Source organism: Chanodichthys erythropterus, chromosome 11, assembly GCF_024489055.1.
Source record: "Chanodichthys erythropterus isolate Z2021 chromosome 11, ASM2448905v1, whole genome shotgun sequence".
Classification (NCBI taxonomy): Eukaryota; Metazoa; Chordata; class Actinopteri; order Cypriniformes; family Xenocyprididae; genus Chanodichthys; species Chanodichthys erythropterus.
The window spans coordinates 58,902,810-58,917,121 of record NC_090231.1 but is presented as its reverse complement, the minus strand read 5'-3'; the positions used below and the strand labels follow the sequence as shown (position 1 = coordinate 58,917,121).

The following is a 14,312-nucleotide window of genomic DNA, read 5'->3' as shown; positions in this document are numbered from 1 at the left end:
TAGAGTATCATCTTAGCTTTAAAGGCACAATATGTACGATTTTGGATTAAATTGCCCATCAATGACATCATACCCGCGTTACTCTCGATTTCCAGTTTTATTTTGTATAAACCATGGACGCTTTAATATATTATGTGTTTTATTAGACAGGCGAGCAACTGTTTGGATACATTTATATAGGGCTGGACGATATGACCTAAAATCAAAATCTCAATTAATTAAACATTTTACCTCTTATTTGTTTTTTGCCCTCGTAGTTCACGTCAAAATTACATTGGTGAATTTCGGTTTCGATTACCTTTCGATTAATCGTCCAGCCCTATATTTATAGACAGAAAACTAATCATGTTATATAGCTCAACACAGTTATGGAGTGTTCTCACCAGACGCGACTTGCGCGAATAAATCACGCGTTGTTGGACGCTTGAACACTTTGTGTTTACTCGCTTCATTCGCGCATGAAATTCACTTTACAACAGACGCAAACTTCCTCTGAATAAACACATCAACTCATCAGCGGGAAAGAATGCGGCGAATAAGCTCAATTTGCCGGCTTTAGCTAGCTTGTAGTCTCAATATGTATATATATATATATATATATATATATATAGCTCAAATTGAGTAAAGAGCGTTTTTTACAACTTACCAGATTGTCTGACCTCCTCACTCACTTTCTTCCAAGCAAGATCCTTTTTATTCCTGTTTCTATAAAAGTATGAAGATGCATCGTACAGCTCCACATACAGCGACTAAGATTTTGTCCTCCATTGTTGTTTTGGATTTCTGCCTCCTCTCGCTACGTCATAATCACGACACTAGCAAGCTCCTGATTGGTTAACGCGCCGTGAAAATTTGCCAAAGTTCAGATTTTTCAATTCGCGCGAATCACGCATTATGCACGTCAAACGCCAGAAACGCTCAATTCGCGCGAACCGCACCACAGGATGTCTATTTCGCGTCTTTGCATTGACTTAACATGTAAATCATTCACTCTTAATGCTTCATTCGCGTCTGGTGTGAACGCACCATGAGTCTTATTGTTTAAATCTCGTTTTCTTGATTTACCGTGAGTACCATGTTTTACCATGACTAATATCGAGCTAGCTTACTGCAGTGTGCAACAAGTGTCTCATAGCAGCTGCCAAACGAACACAGAGTAGCATTATAACAACTTTCAACACACAATTGTATCTAATATGATAAACAGCGCTGCAATACCCCACATACGGTTGACCGGAAGAAGTGCAAGCGCTCGTCTGAGGCATAATAAAAAGTCTCGAGACGTGTGTCGCGCTCGTCTCTCATTAGGAATCGTCCAGCAACCTTGTTCCACTCCAAAGGTTTTCAGCCCCACCCTGCTTCATACTACAGTAATGTTAAAGGTGCTAAAGAAGATGTTTTGTTTAATACATTTTTGCAATATTACTTGAAACTGTCTTTACTAAGTGATAAAAGACTATTTATAAGGTGCACTGAAAGGAATAATAATAATAATATACATCTGTGCACGAGGTAGGGCCTTAAAAACATCAACCAATCGCGATCATCGCGTAAACGATTGGCCCCCCAAGCTATGCCTTTGAATAAGCGACCTCTAATGGCGAAAATTACACATTGTGCCTTTAAGATGTGGCATTTTAAATTTCACACGTAAACACATCTGGTGTCTTTTTAAGGTATATAATAATAATGAGTTGCCGTTCTGCCGTAGAACCCAGAAGCGCTGCACTCTACAATTTTAAACAGCATAATGACAATGAATGAACTGAATAAATTGTTGAATAGTTATTTTTGTGTAAAAGTGATATATTCTCGTTGCTTCATAATATTAAGGTTGAACTGCTGTAGTCCGGTGAATTATTTTAACACTGTCTTTGCCTTTCTGGGCCTTGAAAAGTGCTATGACGTTGCTGCCTATATTTCGCACTTTCGCACCGAATTGTGCTAGGAACACAGTTATAGGAACTATACACTAGGATAGTTCCCGTCTACAACCCTGCAGACAACAGGTAAATGCCGTTATCTCTGTTTTCCATGTTTATGAAGTAAACATGTTTACACAATGCTGGTGTTTGACATGCGTTTAACCAATCATCATACACTCGCGTCACTGATAGTTCCTATAGAGCTGGTTTAGACCCTATTTTGAAGTAGGAGCTAATTTAGTTCCTCCAAAAAGAGTTCCTACAACTAAAATCATTCCTAGTTCCGGCGGTGCGAACATGGCAAAATCTGGGTACTTCAACCCATAGTTCAAGGAACTGCGAAAAGGTTCCTCCGGTGCGAAAGCCCCTTATGTGGTTCAGATACATCTCGGATTTCATCAAAATATCTTACTTTGTGTTTCTGAAGATAAATGAAGGTCTTACAGGTTTGCAACGACATGAGGGTGAGTAATTAATGACGGAAATTTCATTTTGGTTTGAACTAACCCTTATTTCCCCAAATGCTGCAGATGCAGTATAGCAGGGGAAGGCCAAAGACACAGTATCTAAACAAGTGTTTCAGCAGATTCTAAAATTAGCCCCCCTCCCTGCCACGAAGAAATCAGTGTAAACTGAAGACGCCACCAAATATAGGATCCTGATCCTGTTACTTACACATACATACATGCACATAATATAAGCATGCATCAAAACAAATAATCCAAGTCCAGAACAAATGCAAAACAAATGTGCACCTGAAAACATCCTGAGATTTTTCACTATAAACTTTGGTGATGACTTCAGTGGGCCAGTTGCACCTTTTGTTCTCTTGAACACATGGGTTGGAAATGCTGCTTTATTTGCAGATGTTTTGTGCAATATTCCAATTTTGCACATAAGTTAACATAGCTATTGTAGTTTGTGCATAAAATGTGCTCTGGTAGTTTGTGTGTTGCCTGATGTGTGTTAATGTAATGTGTTCAGGCCACACAATGGTGAGTGCCGAGTAAGCATTAGCCTCACCAGCTGCTCTTCGCTTCATTGGTGTGGGTGGAATATGCCAGTGCTTTGGCACAATACACACCCGCCCCTGCAGTTTGGGAACTAGAGGCCGACAACAGCTCATTTTTTTCTTTTTCTTTTCTTTTTTTTTTCCTCGCATCCCTTCCACAGCATGGGCTCAGGGAGCAGGATTAAGTTTGCTGTTTGTGAGGTGCTTCAGTTTGCCAGCTTCTGTGTTCCACTTTTCATCATAATGCAACGTTTTGCCCTAATTGTAGCTCGAGTGAAAAGCCAGCCGTCTGGTGGGAATTCTACTACAGCGTATTGGCTGATTGTGGCTTCCTCTGTGGCCTATGTGACATCAGTGGCAATGTTGATTTGGTTGCCTATGAAGTATATGGTGTTCATGAAGAAGAAGGCACTGGTTGCACGGAAGAAGTGGTGAGAGAAAACATGAGAGACTTTTCTTCTGGCTTTCATGCAACATACAAACAGCTTCACAGAGAACCATGAAAATGCTGAAAAAAGAATTAGCTTACCTTTTTCTCTTTTGGATATGTTATCATGGTAAAATCACATTTTACAGACTTGGTACAATAATATTGTGGTATTATTTGAAGCACCATTTAAAAAAGCATATGAATGTGTAAGTAATTTAGCATTGCAGTGCCATGGTACTGAATTATTACCATATTTGTATTAAAGGGGTCCTTTATTATGATTTCACTTTTTTAACTTTAGTTAGTGTGTAATGTTGTTATTTGAGCATAAACAACATCTGCAAAGTTACGACGCTCAAAGTTCAATGAAAAGGGAGATATTTTCTTTTACGGAAATCACTTTTTAAGGACTACAACCAGCTCCTTCCTGGGTTGGTGACATCACAAACCCCAAAATTTACATAAACCCCGCCCCCGAGAACACACAACAAAGGGGGCGGGGCCATGTTGGGCTGCTTTAGAGAAGAGGAAGAGTTGTTGTAGTCGAGTGTTGTTGTCATGCCGTCATTTTACGCCGGACTGCTTCACAAACGAGGGTCAATTCAACACAAAAGATGAACATGACGGCACATGCTAGTGGATGAGTTGAATCAACTCCACAGCAACTACATCAATTTATCCACTAACCATTCAGAAACGTCTAAAAGTTGTAACTTCTTCCTGAGTCTCTCCATCAGTGTCGACTCCGGTTTGAACACTTTCCTAATTTTGGCTGCGTGAGATTCTCCAGCTTTGTTGTTGTTGAGCTGTTAAAGCTCCGCCCTTTTCTGGAAAGGGGGCGGAACTATTTGCATTTAAAGGGACACACACAAATTTGGCAAGCTATAATAAATGATCTGTGGGGTATTTTGGGCTGGAACTTCACAGACACATTCTGGAGACACCAGAGACTTGTGTTACATCTTGTGAAAAGGGCCGTTATAGGACCCCTTTAACACAGTGCAACTGTGCAGCAATAGGATTGGGGTGTAAATGCAATGTTAAGTTAACTTTAGCTAACTAATTAGCTAACACAGTTTAGATAATTAGCATTATGTCACTCATAACTGTTCTTTAATCAAATCTCAATATGATATCATGGCATAACTGTTTTTCTCCCTTCAGGAGACCTGTTGCATTGGCCTATGTGGTTCTCTCAACACTGCCCTGTTTTGCCTTTCTTATAGCCAGCTCTGAGGTAAATTCATGTGTGACTATTCACAGAAAACAAAGTGAAATTTTGCTGTCCTTCATTGTCTTGAGATTCAATGCATGCTGTATTTTACATTTTTTTTTTTTTTTTACAAATGTTTATTAATCATTTGAACAAAAGGATGCCTTTTGCTTCAAGAGGGACACTTTGATTTTGCCATTTGTGTGTGCAAAAGAAGTGACTGAAGAACTGCAAAAGTTTTACAGCTTAATCTAACAACACATGGTATTATAGTGACGTAGTAAGGGAACAAGTGAAAGAGCTGAGCTGTCTCTGATTGCTACAATATGTCGATGCTCTTCTTGTTTTGGTTAATACGCTGCATCAGTCGCTGACGCTATGTAAAAATGCCTTCAGTGTGCACCGGTGTCTGATTGCCTGTGTTAGATGTCATCAGCTTTGATTAGTTTTAAGGAAGACACGCAGGCATGCCTGAAGTATGGCAACTCAACACAGTATCTTTCCTTCTGACGTCCCGTAATAGAGCGAACTCCACGCTGCGTCAGTTGCTGAGGCTATGGGAATTTTAACACCCATTATGCAATACTGAAAAATGCCTGCCTGCATCGTCCCCAGGTCAGTGTGTTCAGTCGTTCTCTGCCAGCGAGACCATTTCCCCCTGTGAAATGCAGTCGATAATGACAGGTTGATACCTCTTTCAGAACGCTGAAGTCATGTACTTGTTACAGGACTTCCTCTCTTCCCTGGATGACACCTTCAGATCACACAACTCACCCCATCATCATCTCTTCTCTTTGCTGCCATCTGGGATGTGAAACCTTGACAGCCACTACCAGACTTAAAGGGATAGTTCACTCAAAAACGAAAATTATCCCATGATTTACTCACTCTCAAGCCATCCTAGGTCTTCTTTCAGTGAAACACAATATTCTGGATCTTCCAAGCTTTGTAATGGAAGTGAATGGTACCGGAGATGTTGAAGCCCAAAAAAGCTCATCCATCTTTCATAAAAGTAATCCATATAACTCCAGGGGGTTAATAAAGGTCCTCTGAAGCAAAGCAATGTGTTTTTGTAATTAAAATATCCATATTTATAACTTCTTAAACTATAATCACTGGCTTCCACTAACGGATGCTCACAAGAGAGTCGAGTTCTGGCGGAAGCTTATATAGTTATAAATATGGATATTTTTCTTAGAAAAACACATCGCTTTGCTTCAGAAGGCCTTTATTAACCCCATGGAGTCGTATGGATTACTTTTATGATGGATGGATGCACTTATTTAGGCTACAAAATCTCGCCCCCCCATTCACTACCTTTATAAAGCTTTGAAGAGGCAGGATATTTTTTATTATGACTCAGATTGTGTTTGGCTAAAAGAAGGTCATGTACACCTAGGATTGCTTAAGGATGAGTAAATCATGGCATACTTTTTGTTTTTGGGTGAAGTATCCCTGTGAGACATCTGAACAACACTGCCCCCAATTACCACTCCCATCCACCATGGGATATAATGTTTTTGTTTGTTTGTTTGTTTGTTTTTTATTGTATGTAAAAATAGGTGTGTGTGTGTGTGTGTGTGTGTGTGTGTGTGTGTGTGGTCCTGGTAAACCCTACATTGTGGTGTTCAGATGTCCCCACAAGGATAGTAATACCAGACATTTTTTGGTGTCCATGAGGAACATCATTCTAAATTATATTTTTATATTTAAATTATATTTATTTTTTGAAAATGTGAAAATGCAGAAAGTCTTCTGTGAGGGCTGTGTTTAGAGTTAGGGGATAGAATATACAGGTTGTACAGTGTAAAATCATTATGTGTTTGGTGTGTAACGGTACACGTGTTTCTACCAGCCATATTTCAGCTCATCATTCCCAATTCTGAAATTCCCTATCCAGAGTGGTGCTCCAAGGCCTGTGTTTGTAAAAACAAACCCTGGTGTGCAGAGAGAAAAACACACAACTGAAAAGGACACACCTCTCTACGGTCTTACTTGTCTTTCTCTCTCTCCATTTTTAGGTACAGATTAGACATGATCTGAGGTTGGACACGTTTGCTGAACTGCCGGTGTCATTGGTTCTTCTCTCCCTGATCTGCATCGATATAGTGGAAAGAATCCGATTTTGCAGACTTACTGGTCAAGGTGAGTGTAAGGTCAAGGCGAGGGGTCGGGGGTCGTGAGGGGTCTTGGAGCTTTTTTTTACACCCCTGAAGTTTGTGAAGCTCTGGTGTAGTCTATGCCATAAAATCAGTCCAGTCACGCTCTCGTATGCCCTCTGAAGACTTTGAATGATGTAGCACAGGTGCTGGCGTTATGCTGCTTTACTTACAGCTGTGCTGAATGTGCTGGTTAGATCTTGAGAGTGAGTGATTGCTCTGAATATACTGATTGTGTCCAGTAGGGGGGACTGTTGAAGTGAGAGTACAAGAGAAGGAGAGCAGGTAGAGTATAGTATGAGAAGTGACATGCTGCGCCCGTGTGTTTTCTGCTGATACAAGATCACAATATAACAGGAAAGTCAGCATCTTTTTGAGGTTAATATGAGAGACGAGCTCAGGAAATATTAATCCACACAGGAAAAGATTCTAAAGGCAAACACAAAGTTTAATAGAAGAATGAGATAGTGAAGGTTGTAAATGCAACAGCGCAACGAATGTTAAAATGTTAAAAAGTAGAGAAATTGTAATTTGTTTAGAAGAACAGAGAACAAAGTCTACTTGCAGTACATTAAAAACATTTGTTTTCTACTTCTCATGATTAAACCAAGCTCTGGTGTAAAATTGGTGGGGATGTAGTGTAATTTTACTTGGTTACTTACTATACTTGAACATTATATTGGGAGATCTGTACTTTACTCATGCGTAAATAAAACTGAATACTTGTACATCCTGCAGCCAATGAGATTTCTCGCTCAGCACACAAATAGTCCGGTTCAGTGTTTCGCTATTAGAGTTCCTCTGAAATTCAGCTGTTAAAGGCACAATATGTAAGATTTTTGGGTTCAAATATCCAAAAACCACTAGAACAGTGTTATATATTTTGTTGACTTGTGTATTTATATTATCACAAACATTTCCAAGAATGTTTAAATCGAGATAAATTAGCAATTTTAACAAAGATGCTTTAATATATTATGTGACAGGTGAGCAAAAATCTCGTTTTCTTGATTTACCATGAGTTCCATGTTTTACTATGCCTAATATTGATCTAGTTACTGCAGTGTGCAACAAGAGTTTCATAGCAGCCGCAGAGGGAACACAGAGTAGCATTAGAACAACACCCAAATGTATCTAATATGATAAACAGCGCTGTGTTACCCCATATATGCATGATCGGAAGAAGTTTGTCTGCGGCATAATAAAAGTTCCGCTGCTCTCGAGACGCCTGTCGCGCTCGTTTCTGCTCTGAACGGCTTTCAGCCACACATTAGCTCATCCATGAATATGATTTCTGCCTGACTCCTATCGGATTCATTTCCACCGGCTGTAGACGTGAAGAACAACACCTCTCATGATTTCTCGAAATCAAGGCGTCATCAAGCTACGCCTTTGTTTTGAATAAGCGACCTCTAGTGGTGAAAAATTACATATTGTGCCTTTAAGAGAAATGAGCGGCCTTTTTTTAATTTCACAACACTAAACAATGTTGCATGGTCTGCATTTATCAATAAAACAAACATACACGTTCAAAATTATGTTTGATGTTTTATAAGTTGCGAATGATGCAAGGAGTGAATAATTAAACATAAGCAAACCTTGCTGTGAGGTTACAGGCACGTTTTAGGCGAAATAAGGTATTTTTCATGATTAATGTTCAGGTTTGCATGTTACCTGCGGTTTGCTGTTTGTTCAGGTGAAACTGTAATATTAAAATATTGGTGAAACAGATTTGGCAAACTCTCCAGTGTGTATTAGTGTTTGCGCTCTGGAGAGCCTCAAAGGTTTCTATTTACAACGTGTTTTTGCAGTGTTGAGCTGTTTCTTTCTATCGTGTCTAGGGGTGGTGAAAAATAATGTAGGATAAACTTAAATTGAACAAATTAGTTCAGTTAAATTAACTGTTATGAGTATTTTGTTTGAGTTCACAGCACTGACATATTTCAAGTAAACTGAACTGTTTCATTGTTTTGAGTTGTATGAACTCATTTCTTTTAATTTAGACTAACTTAAGTTTAACTGAAACCGGGCTGGGATTTCTATTCAGCATGCTTTGCTTATGGCACTCGAAAGGGAGAGTAAATGCTAAAATTAAACGTTATATGATGTTTTTTTTTTTTGTGCAAGATTAATGTTAAGGGAGATTTAGTAGTGATTAATGTTTTGTTATGCAAATTGAGAAGAGTTTCTGTTAATGTGTGTTTTTGGAGAGTGACAAGTGGTGCATACGGCTTGGTTTGAGAGCAGGTAAGTTAAATGTTTTAAGTTGTTGTACTCATTCAGTAAGTACTAAACATGTTAGCAAATTAGCAAGTTGGCATTTTCTGAATTTTCTTAGAGTTTAGAGTAAATAACTCATTTGATTTGCAAGAACTCAAAAAAAACCTAAATTTTTTATGTTATTTGCTATAAAAAATGTATGAGTTAGCTAACTCAGTACTTCAAGTTAACAGCAATTAACATGCATGAGTACTACAAACTCAAAACTTGGTAGTTTTGCTTACTTAAAATTGGGAACATCATAACTCAAAAAAACCAAAAAACTGATTACCTCAAAGTTTTTGAGTTAGCCCAACTTATTTGGGTTTACAGTGTAGCATATGTAAGTGCAAAATAACATGATCATCAAACATTAAACGGCGTATAAATCAAAACTGCCTAACGTTACCGAATGAAATATTGACCCAGGATGAGCTACAGGACTTTACAAGCTTTGGGGGTGTTGATGGACTCGATCTACTCCATCTGTGTTTTGATCATCATTCTGAATCCGATCCGGACAAATTCTTTGACAAAAACAAGTTTTTTCTCAGCTTTTTGTTCAAAATGTTGCTTTTTTAATGAAACTTACTTTAAAAGTTAATAACTGCTCTTTCCATTTTATAATGTGAAAGGAGACTGATGTGGTCAAAACATGTTTCTTTATATTTCACCAACTGGGCACCTTATTTTTTGTGTTTGTGTGTGAATACAGCTAACGAACTGACTCGGGATGCAGACATTCCTACCTTGGTGACACACGTTGGAAGAGTTACTCCTATTGTCACTCCTATGACGGGTCCATTTCCTGCACAGACAGCTGGCACTGCTGGCACAGAACAAGGAGCAGGTGCAGCAAACGGGATTATGCGAGGATTACCTGGCGGTACTACTGTTCAAGGCATTCCGGGCAACGGGACGGTCCTGGGTCTCTCAGGCAGAACAACGGTTCAAGGATTGCCAAACAATGGAACAGTTCAAGGCCATCTTGGCAACACTACAGTTCCAGGGTTGCCTGCAGGGAATGGTGTCATTACTAGAGTACCAGGCAACCACGGACAGCAACTTGGCATGACCGTAACTGGTCCAAATACTGGCGTACCCTTCCAAAACATTCCCCCTCCATATGCTGGACCATTTGGCTTCCTACTGGCTAGCGACAGTCGCGCTGAAGTCTTTGCTGACAGTTTCCTGTTCTGGTTGGACACAGTAGAGATGGTTCGGGTAGCAGGCCACCCTGCTGTATATTTTTCAGGCTGGGCATTTCCAGTTTACCTTTTCTGCTTCCTCTCTACAATGCGATTGGTCCTGATGCCTCACAGTTCCCTCCTCTCGCCTCTGGGCGTGGTCTTTCAGGACCTCCCCTTCTTGGTCATTAGATTGGCACTAATTGGCCTTTTTGGTTTTGTAACACCAGTACTGTATGTGATAAAGAATATGCTGGTCTGTCTGGCCTACATTTACTTCAACTTCATGACAAAACTCAGGATCTTCAACACTGAGAGGATGTTTTAATGGAGCTGCTTTGGGAACATAACAAGGGCGAGGCATTATTTTAGCATAATTATTTTTGCAGTTCATTATAGTGGTGCAGAAATAAAAGCTTTATATATTAATGTTAAAATGTACATTCCATGTACATATCTTAGGAAATATTAGAATGACATAAAACAAACTAAAGGAACATCAAAATACTAACATAGCAATAACAGTGGCTCCTTTATTACATTACAGTATATCGTATAAGCACAGACATACTCTTAATACTCAAAATACTCTTTTGTCTTTGTGACAGGAAAAAAAATGGCCAATGGAAGCATTTCTTGGGAATCTATATTTTTGGTGGCAATGAAATACATTTCTGGTTTCTTTGACTTCAGCTACTTTCATGCCCCAGGTTTTTTTTTTTTTTTTTTTTTTTTATAAAAACAGTTTAATTTTTATAAAACATTTTTCTTTTTGTTATATGGAAATCACATTGAATCTGTCTTGGAAACTTTTTTTATCATGCAATTGTTATTTATTTTTGCTACTTTTCTTATGCATTTTCTGTATAAAAATTGTTTTACCCTTGTACCAGACCCAAACTATGAAAATACTTCACATAAATTTGAATTACTACGTTGCAAAAATTTAAGAAATATGACCCCTTTCAATATTTATTGTGTAAAAATTATTTAAAAAACAGCACTTTTTTTTACGACACTCACTGTTGTGGCATAATTTCCACCACATTGAACAATTTTTCTCCTAATAAAGTTTTGATTTCCTAATGTTTTTGTACTCGTGTAGTTTCTCATCTCATGCTCATTTGGTGTTCCTCAGGGCTCTATTTTAGGTCCTCTTATCTTTGCTTTATATGCTTCCACTTGGTCATATTATTCAAAAACACAACTTATCGTATCATTTTTACACCGATGACACTCAGCTTTATCTTCCTGTTAAAAATAACACCTGATCTCTGTCTAATCTTCAAGACAAATGCTGGATGGACACGTTTTTTTTGTTTTGTTTTTTTTTTACAGTGAAATAGTGATAAAACTGTGATACAAATGTTTGGCCCATTACCTCTTACTTCTGGCATTGCCAATCAGTTTGGTCCCCTCTCTTCACATATGTGCTACTGTGTTAAAAACCTTGGTGTTGTTTTTGATCCCACTTTTTTGTTTGATAAACAGATCAGTGAGGTGGTGAAAAGTAGTTCCTTCCAGTTAAGATCAATTGCTAGAATGAAGAGGATGCTTTCTAAGAAGAACCTTGAAACTGTAATTCACGCTTTTATCACATCAAGGTTAGATTACTGTAATTCACTTTATCTGGGTTTGCCTAAATCATCTTTGCAATTGGTGCAAAATGTGGCAGCCAGATTATTAACTGGCACTAGAAAAGACGCACATAATTCTCCTGTACTTGCCTCTCTACGCTGGCTGCCGGTCAAATTCTGTGTTCATTTTAAGATTCTGCTTTTTGTATTTAAAGCTTAACATGCATTTGATCCCCAGTATATTTGTAATCTCCTTATCCCACATACTACCTCTAGACCTCTTCAGTCTTCAAGTCAATTTCTCTTTTCAGTCCCTCGTTCACATTTTGAAAGTAAAAGGGCGTTCTCTGTGGCTGCTCCAAGGCTCTGGAATAGTCTTCCCTATCACATAAGATCTTCCCCTTCCTCTGACCTCGAGGTCAGTTGTTCAGGGAAGAAGGAGGCAGGAACTGGCGAACGTTCAGCAAACTTTAATTCTAAAATAAACAAGTGCAAAACAAAAGTAAAAGTATAGCAGCCCCTCAAAGACGATTGCCGCACACACATAAACAAAACAACGTAAATCCAGGAATGGTCCTCTTTCGTCCTTCACTGTTGTCGCTCCTCATTTCCGAAGCTCCTCCATGAGATACGAGACCGGTGTAGCACGCAGGTGACACTCATTATTCCCTGTTGAAAAAAACAGCATGTGCTAGGTATGTTTTGAAGCACAGCAGCTGGTTTATGCTGGTCCTTAGTTGGTCCTGAGCTGGAGCTAGTTGCTTGATCACTTGACCAGCTTAAACCAGCTAAGGACCAACTAAGGTCCATCTTAAACCAGCTGCCATGCTTCAAAATATACCAGGGTTATTAATCACGCCACCGGCCTCACTCCATTCTCATGGCCCTCGGCCTTGTCCTGCTTGTCACAATGCTATTAAACACAAACATACAAAATCTGAGCTGTGGCAGAAATAATACTGTAGGAATTCTGAATTTTCCCATGGTATAAGTATATACACTGTTGAACATTGTTAGTGGCCATAGTTTAAGAAAAACCCTGAAAATGTGCCACTCTCACATGCCATATTAGTTGTATTTTTTCACCTTGTCTTTTGTTTCCTTCTTTCTGATGTTTTGTGCCATTTCAGGGACTGGTTTTCATTGGAATCGATTCTTTCTTATGCTCGGCAGGAAACAGGATTTCCTTATGACCAAATTTCAGACCTCTGAAGCATGTACCTCTCATTTCCTTCTTGCTGAGCTTCATTTTCTGCAGAGTTGCCATTGTGTCTCTGTCCAACCAAATCAGCATTTTTTTTGGTTCACATTTGAGAGACAAATAACAAGCAAACATTTTCAATGTTTTTTCCACTCTCTCTTTACTAGGCAACCTTTGCACTTCAACATCAATTGCACAATTCTTTAAGATGACTAGAAGGGCAGGTGTGTCTCACAAATCAGCCAAACACTTTGTATAATGCTTGGCATCAATACTTGTGCATGTCAGGTTTGTCCTTGCCAACCCTTAAATTCAGAGTAAACAAAGCAGCAGCTAATGAGAGAACCAAATGAGTGTGTGAGCACTTCCACAAGACACTTCTCTCTGTCCATGAAGTAACTAAACACTGCACTGAACTAAACCTGTTCACCTCCTTACTCTAGTACTCTGAGGAACTTAGTGCTTCTTGCCACATACACAAATTAGCATATATCAATCTCTAATTGAGTACTTTCATCTGCTTTGTACAAGTTTAAACTATAATTGTTCAATTAAGTCAATCAAGGTCCTTGACATTGTTCAGGTTCAGCCTTGATGCAGTTACAGCTCAAAAATGCAGGATAAAGATGCACATTATGCCACTGCATCACATAGTTGCTCATCCCCTTCAACACCCCCCCCCCCCACCCCCCCAGGGACCCGAATCTACACACCCCCAACCGCATGACAGGATACAGACATTTAACTATGAGAAAGGTGTATAAAAGTCTCACAAACTTCAAACACACACTGGGGTTTTGCATGCTAGGATTACTGGTTAAAGGACAAACATGAAGAAATGCACCATTCCACTGTTTGTGTTGCTCTCTTTATTTGTTGCTTTACAACCTTCAATTCAAACAGGTACGTCACTGATTTAATATGTTAATTAATGGAAATGTCACAGTGACTTGCACTAAGAAATAATATTTCCCTAGAGTGAAATTGCATTGTTATACTAATTACTTTGTTGCTTCACATGCTATTCACATCCAGTTATGCTAGTCGTTATTTTCTCTAATGTGGAATTACCTTACTCTCTATTGGTGGTAAAACCATATAATTTCAGACATATTTAAGTATGTACTGTTAGCATACATTATGTCTACTCAGAGGAAAACTGCATTGTTTAAAAGCTGCTGTTCGCATTTGTTTAATCTCATTATGTATGTGAATTTATCGCAGATGTTTATGCAAAAAATCCCTAGGATATATAAATCATAATCATATGGTCCTCTGCATTCTTGTTTTAAAATCAGTTTTCTTAGAAAAAAAGAAAGATAAAGACAACTGAATCCATGGGTCTAATC

The 14,312-nt window shown here is 38.8% G+C and overlaps 2 protein-coding genes across 3 annotated transcripts in view; both read left to right on the top strand.

The window, feature by feature from the left end:
• The first annotated feature begins 3,099 nt into the window (after positions 1-3,099).
• LOC137031004 (transmembrane protein 236) lies at positions 3,100-11,183 on the top strand. Its single transcript, XM_067401578.1, has 4 exons — positions 3,100-3,368; positions 4,532-4,604; positions 6,602-6,725; positions 9,714-11,183. Exons 1-4 carry the CDS (start codon positions 3,100-3,102, stop codon positions 10,511-10,513), a joined length of 1,266 nt encoding a protein of 421 aa, XP_067257679.1. The 3' UTR covers positions 10,514-11,183.
• Positions 11,184-13,748: 2,565 nt separating this feature from the next.
• The window catches only part of mrc1a (mannose receptor, C type 1a), a 35,045-nt gene continuing 34,481 nt past the window's right edge, over positions 13,749-14,312 (top strand). For both annotated transcript variants that reach the window (XM_067400250.1, XM_067400249.1), the window contains exon 1: positions 13,749-13,866. In XM_067400250.1, coding sequence (XP_067256351.1) covers positions 13,794-13,866 — 73 coding nt within the window. In that variant the 5' untranslated portion in view covers positions 13,749-13,793. The remainder of the gene's footprint in view (positions 13,867-14,312) is intronic.